The sequence below is a fragment of the Meriones unguiculatus genome, chromosome 3 (assembly GCF_030254825.1).
Source record: "Meriones unguiculatus strain TT.TT164.6M chromosome 3, Bangor_MerUng_6.1, whole genome shotgun sequence".
Lineage (NCBI taxonomy): Eukaryota > Metazoa > Chordata > Mammalia > Rodentia > Muridae > Meriones > Meriones unguiculatus.
In genome coordinates this window covers 70,215,564-70,234,218 of record NC_083351.1, presented here as the reverse complement: position 1 = coordinate 70,234,218, position 18,655 = coordinate 70,215,564, and the positions used below count along the sequence as shown (strand labels likewise).

Below are 18,655 nucleotides of genomic sequence, written 5' to 3'. Positions count from 1 at the left end.
GAGGTAATGGCTCCTGTGCCTGCCATCCATTCTCCACCTCCTCCTAGCACTACCCACCACCTCTACCATCACCACCTCCATCATCGTGATGATCACCACCACATCCACCAGCTACCACCACCACCATCCACTACTACCATCCACTACTACCATCACCACCACCATCACCATTACCACCACCACCACCATCACCATCACCACCACCATCATAATCACCACCACCATCACCATCACTACCATCAATCACCATCACCCCACCACCATCACCACCTCCATCATTGTGATGATCACCATCACCACCACCATCTACCACCATCACTATCACCTACCACCATCCATCACCATCATCTACCATCACCTCCACCTCCACCACCATCATAATCACCACCATCATCATCACCATCCACCATCCACCACCATTAATCACTGTCATCCATCACCACCACTGCCACCATCACCATCTACTGTCACCACCATCAATCCTACTGACTATGTAGTCAAGGATAACCTTGAAAAACACCCAGTTAATCAGGTGCTCCGGACGGAACCCAGGGCTTTGTGTATACTTAAGTGTCTTAGCTACTTTTCTAGTGCTGTGAAGGCACATCATGACCAAGACAACCTACAGAAGAAAGAGGAAAGAGTTTATCATGGCCCAGAAGATGGCAGCAGACAGGCTTGGGGCTGGAGCAGTAGCTGGGAGTTCACATCTCATCCACAAGCACAAGGGGGGAGATAGAGATAGAGATAGAGATAGAGATAGAGAGAGAGAGAGAGAGAGAGAGAGAGAATGGCCCATGCTGGAGGCTAAGGCTAGGGCAGATCCCTTCAGGTCAGAGCAGAGGTCAGGAAAGGTCATGGAGGACACCTGACCAGGGAGATGACTCATCTCTGTGTCAACCATGTCTGCCATGGCTGCTTCAGAAACTCCTTTGGCCTTTTTGGTTGTTATTTCTTGAGACAGGGTCTCACTATGCAGTCCAAGTTGGCCTCAGTCTATGTAGCCCCACCCAGGCCGATTTCAAACTCCTGACTCTCCTGCTTCAGCCTCCCAAGCAGGGGGATGACCAGCTTGGGCTTGCATGCTCAAGTCCATTCTCAGCTCACTGGGGGAGGGTGTCAGCTACTGTTTGACAAGTTCCTGCAGCTTAGCTCGGTTGTGATGGCGCGAACTTGTAATCCTAGGGCAGGAGGGCCTGCTGGAGGCTAGCCTGGTCTACTGTGAGTTGCAGGCCAGCCAGAGCTACATAACAAGACCCAGTCTCAAAAATCCCAAAAGAGAGGCTGAGGGAATGATTCCGTACTCAAAATGCTTGCAGCTCAAGCATGAAGCGTGAGTTCAGATCTCCGGCACCCATGCAAAAGCTGAGCTGGCATTATCAAGCATCTGAAAACCAGCAGTGGGGGCCAAAGAGAGACCTATCCATGGAGCAGGCTGACCAGCTCAGTCTAGCTGAACTGGTGAGCCCAGGCTGTGAGAGACCTTGTCTCAAAAAAATAAGGGGCTATCAAGTGTGGCGGTGTATGGCTTTAATCCCAGCACTTGGGAGGCAGAGGCAGGCTATGAAATCAGAGGCCATCCCGGTCTATACAGCTAGTTCCTTCCGGGACTGTGTAGTGAGAGCCAAAAAAGTGGAGAGTGAATATACCCAATGAAGACCTCCCGCTTCCACCTGCAAACGCAAACATTCACACGTAAGCCAAAAATGAGGGGGAAAGTCCCTGAATCACAACAGATGGCTGGCTGCAGCGCTGCTCTGCCTTGTCCCCCTGGCTTCGGGGGTGCGGGATGTGTCTCTCTCCATTGCAAGTCCCAGATCCCACCCGTCTGTTCTGCCTCCAGGGCACCCCGGGGGCAGCCTTGCCAGGGCCGTGTCCAGGGAACCCCCCACAGAAGACGCCCAGCTTCAGGCTGGGGAGGAGGAGCGCCTTGGCTCCCAGCTGTCCCGGGTGGCGGGGCTGGTGACCTGAGCGGTCCTCCCTCCCCGCAACCCCGCCCGCCGTCGCGGCTCCCGTGCAGTCCCGGCTCCTCCCCCGCGCGGGGCTCGGCGCGCAGGCTGCGGCGCGCACAGCGGGACCCGAGCGGCTCCAGCGCGGGGAGCCGGGCTCAGCCCCGGCCTGCGGACGCCGCCCGCGGCCCCGGAGCACCGAGCCGGCCTGGGGGGCCCGCGGGGCGCGCGCAGCGCCGAGTGCGCCTGGGGCCGGGCCGCGCAGCCCGGTGCAGGAGCGCGCGCGCGTCGCGGCATGGAGCCGGCCCGGGAGCCCCCCGCGCGCGCCCGCCCGCCGCCCCCCGCCGCCCGCCCCGCGCCCGCTGCGCCCAGGCCGCGCTCTCCGGCCGAGGCCGAAGCCCGCGGCCCAGAGGGGCTGCTCCGGCGATCGGGGTCAGGCTACGAGGGCAGCACCAGCTGGAAGGCGGCCTTGGAGGGTAAGCGTGCAGCCTTCCATCCCCGGACCCCCGGCTCGGGACCCGGGAAGTGGCCGGTCACCTTGACAGCTCGCAGAGGGGAGGGTGGTTCGGAGGACTCACTCGTTTAGGGGCAGGCAGATGTCATTGTAAGAGGGGGAAGGGGCCCTGGGGACCACCTCCGGTCACTGCCTTTACCAGTCTTTGCTGCCTCTTTGACCTTGGAGCACGCTTCGTGCTTCAAGCCTTAGTTGGGTCCCGTGTGAAGCACCAGCGTGTTGGCCTGAATCTGTAGCAGAGAAAACAGTGCTTCATTAAAGCAAAAGCTCTGGTTCCCTGAGGTGGTGCCTGCACCCTGTGGGGACGTGAGGGGCTCATTGCTGGTGACGGGCTGGTGTAGCAGAAACCCCAGAAGCTCCTCCTAGCGACTTTGGGATGCCACCTATTCCTTTTTGTCGTACTGGTTCAGGGATGACCCCGGGCGCTCCAGGAGACAGTGAGGGAAGAGGCTTCAGTTCACAGACTTTTTAAGGAAACTTGAATCGGACTCCAGTGAGTGATGTTCAGGAGATGATGCTGGAGTTGGTCACCTTCCAGGTGCTTCTCATGCTTCTAGTCGGTAGGAACTGGGTAGCATTAGCCAGGGACAGAGTCCGAGGGAGGCGGTCTTTCAGGGGTGTGGGACAGGCAAGCGTGCACCAGGTCAAGGAACAATGGCAGGTGGCGGGAACCAGCTAGAACCTGTGGATAACTGAACCATAGGGTGCTGGGTACTAATGGAGGCATGGGGAGCGAGGAATGGAGAGAGAGAGAGAGAGAGAGAGAGAAGAGGGAGAGAATATGAGATGGATATATCTGAGGAAGCAGCAAGGCCAGGCAACAGAGGTTTGTTTGTTTGTTTGTTTGTTTGTTTGAAGAAGCGGTTGAGGGGTTAAGACAGCAGATTTGCATAAAGAAGACCCGCTGTGGAAGGCTGGTCAGTGAGGAAGGTGGGTGGTGGTCTGGAGAGGACCTGTGCCCGGAGAGGTGATGGAGGTGAGGGAGTGCCTGGGAAGGGCCCTGTGGAGGGCTGTGCAGACTCCGAAGAAGCCCAATAGTGGTTAGGAGCCATGGAGGTAAAGACACAGTTTCCCCAGAAGCAAGGCCGTTTCAAAGGAGCCCCAGCTCAGAACAGACACTTGGATGGAATAAAGGCCAACCAACCCCTCTTGAATGCACTTTTAGCATGTCTGGCTAGTGTCTGGGTTTTCCCTGTGACCTAAGCTTGCCTCCTACCAAAGGTATTTCTTGATGCCACTCCCTTCTCTAGTCTGTATTTCTTTGTTCTTTTTTAAGTATTTGAAAGGTCAGCTCTTCTAACATTCACCCTTAGCTCCATCGGGTAGGGTTATTTCAGGGTAGTGTGGCTGGTTGGCTCCTCTCTGGCCCTGAATACATCGACTCTTGTCCTTCCTACTGGCGGTATGGCTGACGGCCTGTGCCCATCAGCTGAGGAAGAGGCCACACGCTGGGCAGGAGGAAAGCAAGCTCTGTGTGGTGGTCCAGCACCGCTGTACTTGCCATCTTCCTGTTGTCCGGCCTCACCTCATCTGAACTGGCATGGCTCCCTACTGATGTCACCATTGCCCCTTTTTAGTCTCTGGTGCACATACGGGCATCCCGTCCCAGTGGCTCTGGGGTGCTCAGCGTCTTGGCCTGCTGACTTTTTTTTCTGTTTTGTCTGTTGGTGCCCTTTCTCCATCCGAAGAGGAGAGCTCGTGGGTTGGGATTGGTCATCACCAGTGGCTGCTGCTTTATGGGACTTTTGAGCTGGCTTGTTCATTCTTTGGAGAGTGGTGCTAACACACCATCTTAGGCCCTGGGCATATCCAGCCCCCTCAGAGACCCTAGAACAGGGGCAGAGTCAGTTTGGGGAGCTACAAAGAGGTTAAAGGTAAACTTGAGCCACCGGTCCCCACCAGCTGAAGCCCATCTTGAGACTCATGTCACAGCTTCCACCTTATGGAGCTAATCAGAGAAAGGTCTGGAGTGTAGGTTCTGTCGTGGTGACTCCTTCCCCAGCTCCCTGAGCACAGAGCCTGACAGCCTAGGTGAGGAGGCCAGGAACGGATGACCTGCTGCTCAGCTGGAGCCCTTCGAGTCCTTTGCCCTGGAGGCTGGTCTTGCCCCACTTCAGTTCACTTAATATGCCTCAAGGGGGGGTGGTTCTGGGGGCCCAGTGGGCTTGCAGACTAAAGTCCGGCCCCTATCTTAGAGAAAGGGGAGCATCTGAAATGATACAGCTGAACCCCCAGAGCTCCCTGAACCCTGATCTTACTTTGTCCCCAGCAGCTGTGACCTGCCCATGGGGCTGGGTATACTTTAGTCACTCTCTGACTCTCATCTCCAGTGGATCAGCACTGGAGAGTCTTAAATATCTCCCTCAAGGACACACTGGCACTAACACATGAGACCCCCGAGGGATTTGCTGCCAGGCTCTCTGATATGGAAAGTTGGTTCCTCTTCCTGTGCGACCAAGGACGCTGGGCTCAGAAGAGCTAACTAGGGAGAATCTGGTTGCATTTTCTGAGCACATGGCTCTCCTTTCCTGCCCCCTCAGAGGCCATCAGAGGACTCTGCCACCCTCAGGAGGGAAAGCTCTGCCCTCTTCATGGCTTAAGGGGTTGGAGAGCTTCAGTCAGAGGCTGAGGTCTAGAAGGCAGTCCTCCCTGAACGTGAAAGCCACCCAGTAGCTGGCCTGGTGAAGGCCGCTTTCGCTGTGGTGTGAGTCTGTCCTTCCACTTGAGGTGCAGGCGGAGGCTGGTAACTTGACGCAGCACGCGGATGCCTCGCTGGGGTCTGAAACCCTGAAGGTGATTCAAGATAGGGCTATTTCTAGCCTTGGGCCTGAGTGTGGGGCAAAGTGTTCTCGGGTAGGAGAGGGGACAGCGTGACGCTGCATACCTCAGGTTCTATAGATTTCTCAGTGGTCACCAATTCTGAATTTTTAATGTTGAAAGTTTTTTTTATTAGGCACAAACCCACAACTTCCTCATCAAAACCACACACATGCATTTGGCAAGAGCCACGTAAAATTTAAAAAAACTTACCAAGCTCCACATTTTAGCGTTTTTTATGTAGTCAGGATTATACTGGCCCGGCTGTGCCCCAGATGGTTTAAGACATCAGCCACAGCCTTTTAAAGGTATGGGCACGAGGGGGTTCTGTCTCGTATGAAAAGCCAGTGTTTTCCAGTTGTTCTTTTTAATATTAGGCCACATCATATGCATTCAGAAGCCCAGATAACCTGCACCTGTAAACTCTAGCTTATGTGGGTGGGCCATTGCATAGTGAGACGGTCACCAAGTTAGATGCTTGTGAAAAGTTGTCTTACATTCATACCACAAGCGCCCTGGTGAGCCCGAACTCCTAGGACCTCAGAATGTGCCCTTTGGTGGAACTGTAGTCCGGGCAGGCATGATTAGTTAAGAGGAAGCCAGAATGAAGTCGGTGGGCCCCAATTCAATATGAACTGGTGTCCTTAGACAAACACAGCAGCTCCCTAGAAGGCCATGCGCTAAGAATGACTGAGGGTGAAGTGGTAAGTCATGAGCCAAGGGCTTTTACCAAAGCACCAGGAGCTTGGATGAATCAAGCAAGGTTCCTGTGAGGCTTCAAAGACAGCATGGTCCAGCTAACACCCCAATGTTTGGGTTTCTCTCTTTCTTTCTTTCTTTCTTTCTTTCTTTCTTTCTTTCTTTCTTTCTTTCTTTCTTTCTTTCTTTCTCTCTTTCTTTCTTTCGTTTTTTTGAGCCAGGTTTCTCCCTGGCTGTCCTGGACTCTCTTTGTAGACCAGGATGTCCTCCAGCTCATGGTGATCTGTTGCCTCTACCTCCCAAGTGCTGGGATTAGAGGCGTGTGCCGCTGTGCCCAGCCATGGACTTCTGGTTCTTATGAGGATTCCTTATTTTTGAAGCCACCCAGCTGTTGGTACTTAGTTATGTGTTCCAGGAAGCAGGCACCACACGGACTCCACCTGTTTGGGTCCAGGCCTCTGAAAGGCAGCCAGTGAGGACCGTGTCCAGGGTGTCCTTCTGTCCACACTGCTCAGAGAGAAGAGGCTCCTCAGTTTTGGTGGCGTATATTCGTGCATACACCCTCCTTTTCTACCGAGTTCCTCTAACCCGATTGAATTGTAAGGCTGGCTGGAGACACTGCATTTCATGTAGTTCTGAATCTCAATCTGTGCTGTTCTTGGGAACCCAAAGGAACACGGCACAGTTCTTAATCCAAAGGAGCTTAGGGCTCGCCACCATTATAGTGAGGGCACACAGTACACAGCATGTAAGTCACAGTTCTAAGCACTGTGTCATTCTCCCCCAGCAGCCACAGGACATCAATACCAGATAGCTTCATCAGATCCAGGGATGCTCAAGTGCCTGAGCTCAAATGGCATGCTTGCATAGAATCTGCTCACATGGTAGAAGCTTTAGACGTTTCTAGATTCACTATAATGTCAGGTATAATGTAAATGCTATATACTTAGTTGCTTTTCTGTATTGTTCAAGGAAAAACAACATGACATGAAAGTCTGCACACATCCAGTCCTGATGCAGCTTTTCCGTATCTTGGTCTAGAGTTGGTTGAGTGTGCAGATAGGAACCCACAGATAGGGAAGGTCTTGTGTGCATTGGTGTCTCATAAAAACCCAAGAGATACATCCTGAGATAGAGAAAGTGGAGCAGAATAGATGCTCTGTAATGTTTTGTGTCCACGTCCAGAATGGGGCAGAGTCTAGACAGGAGCCCATGAAGTGCTTTCAGATGCTGTGTTCACATCCTCAGAAGGTAACTCACCATGTACATCCTTGGCACCTTGGTTTGAAGGAGGAGAGAGGAGGCTGGGCAGCAGTGTGCTCTGCCCTGTGGCATGTGTTGCTCCCATTGGTGCAGGCTGTGCTGAGCCTGCACTGAGGACAGCAGCACAGTGAGGAAGAGCTCCATGTTTCAGGGTAGTCTTCAGTCTCTGCTCTCATGCTGGCTGAAGCCATCCACCCAGACTCCTGGCGGGCACAGCCATAGATTCTTGTTGCAGCTCAGAGTAGACCCTCCAGGAACCCAGTATAGACCCCTCAAGGAATCCAGTGCAGGCTCTAGCAGGACCCAGGGCACTGAAGAACCCTAGTGTTCTACACTAGTGGAGAACCCATGGAAGAACCCAGTATGGTCCCCTGGAAGAACCTAGTGCAGAGCCCAGTAGAACTTAGCATAGACCCCCTGAGAAATGTGGCTTAGTCACCAGAGGAACCCAGCATAGACATCTAAAGGAACCTAGTGTAGACTCCTGATGGAGCCCAGAATAGGCCCCCAATGAACTGAGTGTAGTTTCCTGATGGAGCCTGGCGCAGACAGTGTAGGCCTCTAGTGGATGGCAGTGTAGACTCCAGGAGGAATACGATGGGGACCCTGGGGAATCTGCTCTCTAGCTGAGTTCACTGTAGAGCCCTGGGAGACGCTAGTGCAGAACTCATCAGCGGAGTGCAGATAGACTCCTGGAAAAGACAAGCATGGACCCCTGGAGGAAACTACTGGTGGACCCTGATACAACCCATGGCAGAACTGTGAGGGCAGCTAGGCGTGAGTGGAGCTCAGTATTGACCCCTGAGGAATTCAGCTTAGTTCCTGGAAGAACCCAGCATAGACCTCAGGTAGGCCCGTATAGACACCTAGAGACCTCTGTGGTGCCCAGTGGATTTCCGCTGGTGCACTGACCTTGCTTAAAGGAATGAACCTGGAATGTTTGTGGGCTTCATAGGTCAAGACCACTGTCTGAATGCAGGATTCCATTCTCTACCCCTTTAGCAGTGATTAACAAATAGGTGAGGGACATTTTAAATGTTGATCACAGTAACAACTGGAGCTAAGAGCTTGTGAGTCAGGCTGAGTGGTTATGGACTTAGGTCCACCTGAGAAAGACCAAAGAACACAGGAGCCATAGGAGTCTCAGGTCGAGGACCCAAAAACCCAGCGACAGGGGAATGCCAGAAGATGGGCTGAAAATAGGAAGAAGGGTATGGAATATCTTTGAGATAAGCACTCCAGATCTAAATAGCCTGTCCCCATCTCTGGTAGGAACTTGAGGTAAAACTCAAGAATCAGGGTGCTATACAGGGCTACATAAGGAGAAGGCCATGGAGTCCACCTTTACATGCTAAGTGTGGAGGGTGTTCTCCCATCCTTCTTAGGAGGAGCCCTCTCCAAGCCTATATATAACACCTTCCATGGCCTCTGCATCAGCTCCTGCCTCCAGGTTCCTGCCCTGCTTGAGTTCCTGTCTTGCCTTCCTTTGCTGATGAACAGCAATGAGGAAGCGTAAGCTAAATAGGCCCTTTCCTCCTTTAGTTGCTTTGGCTTTGGTGTTTCATCACAGCAATGGTGACCCTAACCAAGACAAGTTGGTACCAGGATTGTGGGGGTACTGCTGTGCTCCCACAGATAACAGCGGATGCAGAGGCTCTAGGGAACTGTCTAGTTCCTTTGCTTCAGCCCTGAACAACACGGGTAGGAGTGAACATTCTTCCCACCTCTCCTCTTGTCAAAGAACTCAGTATCTTCAGAAACAGGGAATGCAGCAACACTAAACAGGAAGAGGTTGCTTTAAGAGAGGACAGCCATGGCCCAGCTGGAACAAACACCATAAATTATCATTACAGAAGTGGAAAACCTGGTAGAAGGACCAGAGGATGAAGTTGAAGAAATCTTTCCAGAAATAAACCAAAGAGGTAAAGAAATAGGAAGTGGAGGAAGAGGAAAAGAAAGAGGCTGAAAAGAAGGAGGAGGAGAAAAAGGAAGAAGAGGAAAAGGAAGGAGGAGGAAGAGGAAAAGGAAGAGGAGGAGAAAAGGGAAGAGGAGGAGAAAAATGGGAGGAGAAAAATAAAGAGGAGGAGAAAAAGGAGGAGGAGAAAGAGGAACAACCCAAGAGCTCAAACATTTAAAGACTTTGACTTTCAGAAGGAAATCAGAAAATGAAAGGAAAGAAATCATCAATGATATAATTAAAGAAAAAAAATTTTTTTTTCTTAAGGCACTGAAGGACATGAATTTCCAGGTTGAAGAGGCTCATCAATTGCCCACTAAAATAGATAGAAGTAACTATATTCAATCACTGTGTGACGTGCAGGATGGAATTCTTGGATAGAACCCAATCAAGTGATTAAAATAAAATGGCTCACGGTGAAGATAGAGAGCCAGGCTTTTCAAAACTGACACTGGCGCTGCCAGATGACATCACACACTTTCAAAGTTCTGAGGAATGATTTCCAGGCTATATCACTTACTCCAGGAGTACTATTCACCATGGGACCGAACACAGTTTGCTTGTACTTACGGCAGATTAATGTGTGTGTGCGTGTGTGTGTGTGTGTGTGTGTGCGTGCGCGTGTGTGTGTCTGCAGTCAGTAACTGCAGAGGCCAGGAAAGGGGGTTGGATCTAGATCTGGAGTTACTGGTGGCTGTGAGCTTTGTGACATGGGTGCTAGGAACTGAATGCAGATCTTCTGCAAGAACAGTTCATACTCTTCACAACCAAGTTCTCTCTCTGTCCCTATTGTACTTCATCTGGAGGCAGCTGCTAAAAGATGCTGTATCAGGATGAAGGAGTAAGCCGCAGAAGAGCAGATCTGGGGGAGGAAGCGCAGGAAGCCAACACAGGCCTGGGGCAGAGAAATTCTCAGGCCACTGGCTTAGGGAGACTCAGGCCAGCCAGGGCCAGGCTAGAGCAGGTCAGAAGGGTCCAGATGCTACATCTCTGAGACAGCTGCTTTGGATTGAAGGTTAATTTCCTCCCCAATATTCATATGCTGAATTAATAAGCACCAATGTGACATCCACCAATGGATCTGTACATTTAATGGTCAAGATGGTAGAAAAAGCCAAGGCAAAAAATGTAGAAGAGGTGTTCATGGCTCGAAGGATGTTATAGATAACGGTAATCGTGGCGATAAGAAGAAAATGGAAAGCAGCAGGTGCTAGCATATGGGGAAACGGAACCCCTGCAGTGTTGCTGATAGAGACGTAAAATGTTATAATCACAATTTGATGACTCCTCAAAAGCTTGGACATAGTTGCTTTGTGATCCAGCAGTTCCTAGGCCTGTACCCCAAAGAACCAAAAGCAGGGGCCCCGACAGATCTGTCCACCATGTTCATAGCTGTGTGACTCACAATGGCCAAAGTGAAGGGCCCCACGTGTCTGCCAACAGGTTAATGGTGTCCTAGTCTCATTTCCATTGCTGTGATAAAAAAAAAAAAAAATCTGAGCCAGGACACGACTTAGGGTTGGTTTTAGCTCCTAACTGCCGGGAAATCGGGGCAGGAGCTTGAGGCAGCTGGTCACGCTACAGTCAAGGCAGAGAGAAACGCACATTTCTTACAAATGCTCAGTGCCCAGCTCACAGTCCCACTCTGACTGAGGCAGGGAAGCGTGCCACCCACTGGGCTTCTCCCCACAAGGAACACAGCCCAGGCGGTACCCCACAGGCATGCCTAACCTGGTTACACAGCCCTTCCCTGCAGCCCTCTCCTCTTGTTGACCGTTAAATTACCGACACAAATAGAGATGCCAAATGCGGTGTATCCACATATCAAAATAATAAACCACAGAAAGGAGCGAGGTTCTGTTCCATGCTACAAAATGGATGAATCTTGAGGACGTGTTAAGTGAAGAGGGCCTGACACGAAAGCAAAAGTGCCGTAAGAGTACACTCATGAAATAAGCAGGACAGGCAAATGGATGGGGCCCAAGCAGAGGGATGGTGGCTGGGAGGTGGGGCTCAGGAGTCCTGGGTTAGTGGGTATGCAACCTTTGCGTTCAGAGGTGAAAGTTTCGTGAACAGATGATGGGGACAGCCTGGCTACTTAATGCTATCATGTATTATATGCATCTTACAAGCTATATATCACAATACAACCTACGTATCACAGCACGAATCTTAAAAAGAAAACCCTATGTTTAAATCAAAAAGGCTTCCTTTATTAAGATAAAAAATATTGAGCCAGGCAGTGGTGGCACACCCGTTTAATCCCAGCAGTTGGGAGGCAGAGGCAGGTGTATCTCTATGAGTTCGAGGCCAGACTGGTCTACAGTGCTAGTTCCAGGACAGCCAGGGCTACACAGAGAAACCCTGTCTCAAAAAACTAAAAAGATAAAAATGTCAAGTGGGAATGAAAGTGAGGGGAAGCTGGAGGTATGGGTGGGTGACATGCTGTAGGGTGGGCAGGGTGCCAGGCGGTGTGGGCGCAGGAGGAGGACCTGGGGAGCAGAGACCCTGCCTCAGGGTTGTGAGGGCAGGAGGCGAAAGCTGCAGTGTGCCTGAAAAGCCGCGGGGCAGTCTGGATCAGAAAGGTGTGATGCCTTCGAGGGAGCCTGTGGGCGGTAGCGGCGACAGACCTGGGCCCATGGCCGGAAGAGTGGTTCTCAAATGGCATCACCACAGCCACCCTGAGGCTTGCTTCCAGCCCGTAAGGCTTTGCTGTTAGGACCTGGGGATGGTGGTGGTGGTTGGCAGCAGCCTGACCCTGACCCGTTTGTCTTCCCTTCAGATACTACCACGCGTCTGCTGCTGGGGGCCATTGCGGTCCTTCTGTTTGCCATCCTGGTGGTCATGAGCATCCTGGGTGAGTGTGCATGTCAGAGTGTGTCAGCAATGTGGCTTCTGCACCCTTGGTCCCAGTATGCGCAGCTAGGTAAATTCCTCCATGTATCGGAATTCAGGGGTGGGACACAGGCAATGAGAAATCGAGTTGTGGGTTGGTAATACAGTTGTAGCCTAAAGTAATACAGTCCCACAACGACTGTGCACGTCCCCTTCATTGCCCGTGTAGGAATCAGCGGTAGCAAGGAATTAGCTCATAAATGCTGTGGGCATTCAGATCAGGCTATGTTAGGTAGACAACGCCTCTTGGAGGTGATGGTTTGGAGATATGAGACCTTAAACATCACATTCATTCAACAAACACCTATTGAGCCTTGCTACATGTCAGATCCTAGAGCAAGCGCTGGGGGTAGTATTGGGGACGGAGGGTGGGAGGAGGCAAGGCAGCTTTCCTTGCATTTGTTGACTCCCAGTCGTCTTCAGCTCAAAATAATCCTTATGAAGGGGCACACTCTGGGTGCTGCACAGAAACAAGCACGGGTGCTGTGTGGTACTGAGCAGACTAACTGCGAGGTGAAGCAGGACAGCGAGGCTCTGAGCAGGGATCCAAGCACTCTTGAGACTTCTGGAAAAATGTCTTGGCCTCTGCGGGTTTTGCAGAAGTGATTGCAGGTTTTTGTTTTTTGTTTTTTTAATCTTCTTCTTTTTCCACCCCCTCTTCCTCCTCACCCTTTCCCCCCTCCTCCCTCTCCTCCCTCTCCTCCTTTTCCCCCTCCTTCTTCTCCTCTTCCTCCTCCTCTTCTTCTTTTTCTTCTTGAGACAGGCTCTGATGTAGCCTAGTTTGACCTTGAATTCCCTGTGTTGCTGAGGCTGACCTTGAACTCCTGGTCTTCAATATTTAGAAAGCACTTAGACCAGGAGTAGGGAGCCTCCGCTGACACGATCAGTCTCTACCAAGCTCTCCCTTGTCCAACTTGTTTGATAAGCAGAGGGTCTGAATGTGTGTGCAAATGGACTGAGTGGCCACTGGGGCTGGATTGACTTTGCCTAGAATAAGGCTACAAAAGGACTCACTTTGCCTTAATTCTTATCCTGGGTTGGGAGGTCAGGGAATGTATGGACCTGGGTCTGGTGCTTTTGGCAAAGCTCAGCTGTTCCTCAGCCCAGGAAGGCAGCCACGCCATGGCCAGCACTCCCGAGTGGACCTGAGGCAGTGAGTAGGCATGCCCACAGTGTCCAGCAGTGCGTCAGTGTCCCTGTGGTAGGCCCCAGGGCAGTGTAGCTCCTTGGGTGGTGTGGTGTGCTCTTGGCCTATCTTACTCAGGAGTTTAATCAATCATTTATATGAAGGAGAAGAAACCACATGCTCATAAAATTTGAAGTTATCACAATCCCATATGATGGATGGGGAAAAGAATTAAAATTAACTTACCATTAAGGCCTGCATAGTGGCACACACCTTTTACTCCAGGACTGGGGACTTAGAGGCAGGAGGATCAGGAGTTCAAGGTCAGCCTTAAAGAATTTGGCTTTGGCTAAAATCTAAAACTAAAACTTATGTTTGAAATTTCAAATGAGTGGCTCATGCTTTTAAATCCCTGAACTTGGAGGCCAGAGGCAAGCAGATCTCTGTGAGGCCAGCTGGTCTACACAGTGAGGTCCAGGCCAGCCAGGACTAACAGTGAAACCAAGCCTCAGATGAGCCCAAGAGACAGAGATACATGTAGAACAAAGCTATACTAACAACTACTCTTTTTTGGATTAACACATGTTCTGTTTTCTAAGAGACCCAGAGTATAAGTAAGCATGTAAGGAGAGGTCTTAGAAGGTTGAAGGACAGTATGAACTGCTTTCCCCGAGAGAGAGAGAGAGAGAGTGTGTGTGTGTGGGAGGTTTGTGTCTGTATGTGTGTCTGTGTGTGTCTGTATGTGTGTGTGTATGTGTCTCTGTGTGTGTGTGTGTCCATATGTCTGTGTCTGTGTGCTATGGAGGCCTGAAAAGGCCATGGGATCCCCTAAAGCTGGAGTTGCAGATGGTTGTGAGCTGCCGTGTAAGTTCTGGCAATTGAACCCAGATTGTTTGGAAGAGCAGCAAGTGCTCTTAACCTCTGGGCCATCTCTCCAGCCCTTAGTGGTTTGTTTTTGTTTTTATATATTTTTTACATTTATATTTAGTGGTGGGGTCATGGATGTAGCTGTCAAGGGACAATTTGCAGGAGTTAGTTTTCTCTTTCCACTCTGTGGGTTCCAGGGAAGCAAATCCGGTTGTCAAGTCTGGAGGCAAAGTGTCTTTACTCACTGAGGCATCTGCCTGGCTCAGGACTCAAAATTTAGAAGGAAATTCCCAGAAGTTCAGGGCTGAGCAGGGTTATGGAGAGCCAGCGAGAAAGAGCATGGTTACGAGAGTGACACGCTATCCTGCCAGATCCTACCCTGGCTGCAGAGATGTGGCCTTCAGATGTGGTCTGAATTCCTAGGGTTAGGAGAGAGATCTTACCTTGGGTTTGCTCCTGTACTGTCCCCTGGTGGCCGGCTTCCTCAATGGCCCTCTTGTTCGTTTCGTGTGGATTTCCTGCCTGTGGCACAGCGACTTCAGCAGTGCCTCTGAAGGGCACTGAAGGCCAGACAGATGGGGCCGGGGTGGGGAATGGGGGTGCTGGGGGAGAGGGCTGTGGGAAGGGACTGGGAACATGGCTGTGGCCGGCCCACTCACAGACACTCAGCCCCTGCCCCTCCCCCTCCTCGAAGCATCCAAGGGCTGCATCAAGTGTGAGACGCCCTGCCCGGAGGACTGGCTGCTCTATGGCAGGAAATGCTACTACTTCTCGGAGGAGCCTAGAGACTGGAACACCGGAAGGCAGTACTGCCATACCCACGAGGCGGCGCTGGCTGTGATCCAAAGCCAGAAAGAACTGGTGAGCACATGGGCAAAAGCAGGGGACCCTCAGGCCCACGCCGGACAGCAATGGGAGAGCCACACCCAAGTAGAATGGCCCCCTGGCTGCCTGTCTCCAGTCACCCAGCTGCTGTACAGCGCGGGGATACAGGTGAGGCCCCTGGGGTCTGAACACCTGAACCTCCTCCAGGCTGCTGTCACCCAAGGCTGCTCTGCTGAGCTAACCCAGAAGAGGGTGACACAGGCCGAGAACACCCTCAGACAATTAAAAGCGTCCTCATTTCCTACCCTCCAAACCTAGGTGCTGGCTCAGTTAACACCTCAAGCTGTTTTGCCAACAGAAAGGCTGAAGAAACAGAATCCCTGAATCTTTGTGACAGAGCTCTGTGAACTTCTAAGATAGGACGGGTCTCTAAATCAGCTTCTGTTTGTCTGCAGTGCCCAGTATTTCTGTGTCACTTTTTGAGAAAGTCTAATAGTATAGGCAGGATTTTAGCCGGGGTAAGATTTGGCCAGAAATCTATGAGAGCCACCCCCAACTTCCGGCTACTTAGCAGAGGCGAGCTGGGGGACGGGGTCTTTTTACTTTTGGGGACAGCAGCGGCGACCTCGGGAAGCTGTTCCGGTCTTGTTCCAGCAGTGTGGCAGCCTGCCCAGGGTTTGTTGATCCTCACCCTCCTGTCAAAGTGACCCATCCTCCTGGTGCCCACCAGTACCCACCAGGACCTCCCAGGCCAGCCTTGGCTTGGGCCGTGCCCCAGTGACAGAACTGCACCCATGACCGGGTTTCTCTTTCTCTGCAGGAATTTCTGTTCAAGTTCACAAGGAGGGAGCCGTGGATTGGCCTGCGCAGAGTCGGGGACGACTTCCACTGGGTCAACGGGGACCCGTTTGACCCAGACACGTGAGCAGAGGCTCCCTTTCCTGGGAGAGATGAGCTTAGATGAGAGACGAGCCCCTGAGGCGGCTCTGGGAGAGGCGCGCGGCCATGTGGCAGCTACAGACACTAGGTCTCGAAGGCAGCTGGGGTCTGTGGCCGGGGTCTCGTTATGAAACTGACTTATTCCCCTCAAAGTCCGGCCTGGTTTGGTGGCTCTGTGGAGCTTCACGGTGAGAGGCAAAGGTCTCCCCCATCTGGGACTACCCCATCTGTGCCGCTCCTGTTGGCTAGAACTTAGTCACATGTCCACACCTGGTTGCAAGGCATGACGGGAGGTGTGCCTTCTGTGGTTAGCGGGCCCCAAATGTGTTGTGGAAGACGGGAAGTCAGAACACAGCTGCCCACTGGCGTTATGGCTCGCTGTGGTAGCATCTTCGGGTGCCCCGAGGGAGGTGTTGGGGGCACAGTGGTGCTGTGTTTGTATGGCCCAGATGATGTGGTGATGGTCTTGGGCGACAGGGTAGGCTTAGGGACAGTCAGGTCACCTCTGCGGAAGTGAGCGCTAAGCTTCTGGTCTGGATGCTAGGGAGCAGCGTCCCTTTCTCTCTCGCAGCCTAGAGATGGAAGAACCTTTCTTTGCCCCTCTGGAAACTTCCTGCTCTTAGTGTTCCAGAGAGGCTTGGAGGCAAGGGGCTCTCAGGGGTTGACCACTTGGGTCAACAGCCTCTCAGCTACCAGGGAGCAGACTGGGTGGACAGCCCCAGGGCCCTGCGTCGTGGTTTTGATGAATCCCAGGCCTTACTCTTCATTATGAGGGTTGTTCCTGCCAGTCCTGCGAGGATGATTTAGTTCAGCCTTCCTTCCGGACACTGTGCCGTGGAGGAGCACAGACGAGCAGGACGCAGAGCCTGGGCTGTGCTCAGACGCTGGCTGCCTCACTGGTGGGAACGGACACTGGCCCTCAAGGATGTGGCGAAAGGTGCAAGCAAGGTTCTGTGGGGGTAAGGTGGGCAGAAGGTGCCTCCGAGCTGGACACCTGGGCGCTGGCCCTGGAAGGGTAGGAACAGGGTGAGGAAGGCACAGAGCATTGGTGGCACATGTGTGGAGCAGTCCCCGTGGCCGGGGCCCAGGGCTGGGTCAGCGGAGGACTGAGCTAGAAAGGTGCACCGATGTCTGTCTTGGAAGCTAGCCCAGTGAGGGATGACTGGAGGGAGGTACAGGCAAAGGGCTGCCTGGGACGGGGTGACGGGCTGCCTGTGAAGGGGTGAAGGGCTGCCTGGGACGGGCTGCGTGCAAGCACTTGGTCTTGTCTCCTCTACCGCAGATTCGCCATCTCAGGAATGGGGGAGTGCGTCTTCGTGGAGCCCACCAGGCTGGTGTCAACGGAGTGTCTGACGACCCGTCCCTGGGTGTGCAGCAAGATGGCCTACACGTGATGTGGCGCAGGCCGAGGCGGCCCCTCTGCCCAGGCCCAAGGGCAGTGCCTGTTCTAAACCTGCTTCCAACAGGAGCCGCCACCCTCTCTGAATGGAAGTAGTGGGGACAGTGGCCTCTGTCCCGACTCAGGCTCCAGAGCTCCGAGGCCCTGGCTCCTGGTCTCTCTTGTCCCCAGGCAGGTCCTGTGGCTTAGCAGTTATATCTCATATGCTAAGTAGTGTAGACATCTTGCCCCATACACACACAAGCACACACGTGTACACGCATGTACACACATGCATACAAAACACACGCAAGCTCTTCTTAACAGGTCACCCTTCCTTGGCTCTGCCTGGAACCTTCCTTAGCCCTGGTGCTTTGGGGCAGATAGGGGCTGACATGGGTTGTATGACTTTGGCCTAGACACCTGCCCTCCCCGGTGGCTTCTCTCAGGTTGCTGGGCGAGACGGGCAGGCACAGCTTTCTCCACACCTCGGGGAGAAGAGCCCATGGCTGAACGCCCATCTATCTGTCCTCCCTGCCTTCCCAGGGTCCTCAGGCAGGACCCCTGCTGTGCTGTGGTGCTGTTGTATTGGTCACTAATGGAATAAAGACATGACTGCACCTATGAATCTGCTGCCATTTGTTCCAGGGTCGCAGTGTGGAGAGGAGCGGAGGGGCAGTCTGTGGAGGCCACCAGAAAGAGGCACTTGTCCCAGTGTGACAAACAGCACTGTGTAGAAACTGAGGATGAAAACATGAGCCACAAAATGGAACACATTTTCCAGTTCAGGCCTCATTTAATGTTGGTGGCGGCTGTGTCAAGGGTGGACTCCATTCTGGTACCGTCATTACTATTTGACTCAATATGGCAAATGTCTATTTACACCTACGGTGCTGGCTAGCTTTATGTCAACTTGACACAAGCTGGAGTCATCTGAGAGGAGAGGACTTCAACTGAGAAAATGTCTTCCTAAGATCGAGCTGTAGGCAGGCCTGTAGGGGCTTTTCTTAATTAGGGGATTGACCGGGGAGGGCCCAGACTATTGTGGGTGCTGGTCCTGGGTTCTCTAAGAAAGCAAGGTGAGCAAACCATGTCGAGCAAGCCAGCAATCAACACTCCTCCATGGCTTCTGCGTCAGCTCCTGCCTCTGGCTTCCTGCTCTGTTTGTGTTCCTGTCCTGACTTCCTTCAACGATGACAGTGCTGTGGAAGTTAGCACCAGGATTGTGGGGTATTGCTGTGATAGACTTGACTGTGGATTTCGGAAGGATTGTAGACTCTGAAACTTTGGGCTGGAAAACTCACTAAGTGTTCAAAGCTTGGGGAGCTGCTCTGTGGGAGCTTGGAAGATGAGAATGTTGAGCGCAATGCCGACCGTGGAGACCTGGCTTTTCCGGGGGGATTTTGAGTGTCCCTTAAATACTCTG

The 18,655-nt window shown here is 52.5% G+C and overlaps 1 protein-coding gene across 2 annotated transcripts; it reads left to right on the top strand.

Moving 5' to 3' along the window:
- Positions 1-2,079: 2,079 nt before the first annotated feature.
- Positions 2,080-17,857, top strand: Clec2l (C-type lectin domain family 2 member L). 2 transcript variants are annotated; one of them, XM_021632112.1, is made up of 5 exons: positions 2,080-2,425; positions 11,982-12,056; positions 14,782-14,948; positions 15,733-15,833; positions 17,134-17,857. In XM_021632112.1, exons 1-5 carry the CDS (start codon positions 2,245-2,247, stop codon positions 17,243-17,245), a joined length of 636 nt encoding a protein of 211 aa, XP_021487787.1. In that variant the 5' UTR covers positions 2,080-2,244; the 3' UTR covers positions 17,246-17,857. The 2 variants fall into 2 exon arrangements, with proteins under 2 accessions (XP_021487787.1, XP_060236142.1); XM_060380159.1 differs by having other exon boundaries at positions 11,982-12,125.
- Positions 17,858-18,655: the final 798 nt, after the last annotated feature.

What these genes read in the sequence shown, in the direction of transcription:
- Clec2l (XM_060380159.1), top strand. Translation starts at nt 2,245, where the DNA reads ATGGAGCCGGCCCGGGAGCCCCCCGCGCGCGCCCGCCCGCCGCCCCCC. An exon ending in CTGGAAGGCGGCCTTGGAGG is followed by an intron (nt 2,426 to 11,981) that starts GTAAGCGTGCAG and finishes TCTTCCCTTCAG; the next exon opens with ATACTACCACGCGTCTGCTG. An exon ending in GACCCGTTTGACCCAGACAC is followed by an intron (nt 15,834 to 17,133) that starts GTGAGCAGAGGC and finishes CCTCTACCGCAG; the next exon opens with ATTCGCCATCTCAGGAATGG.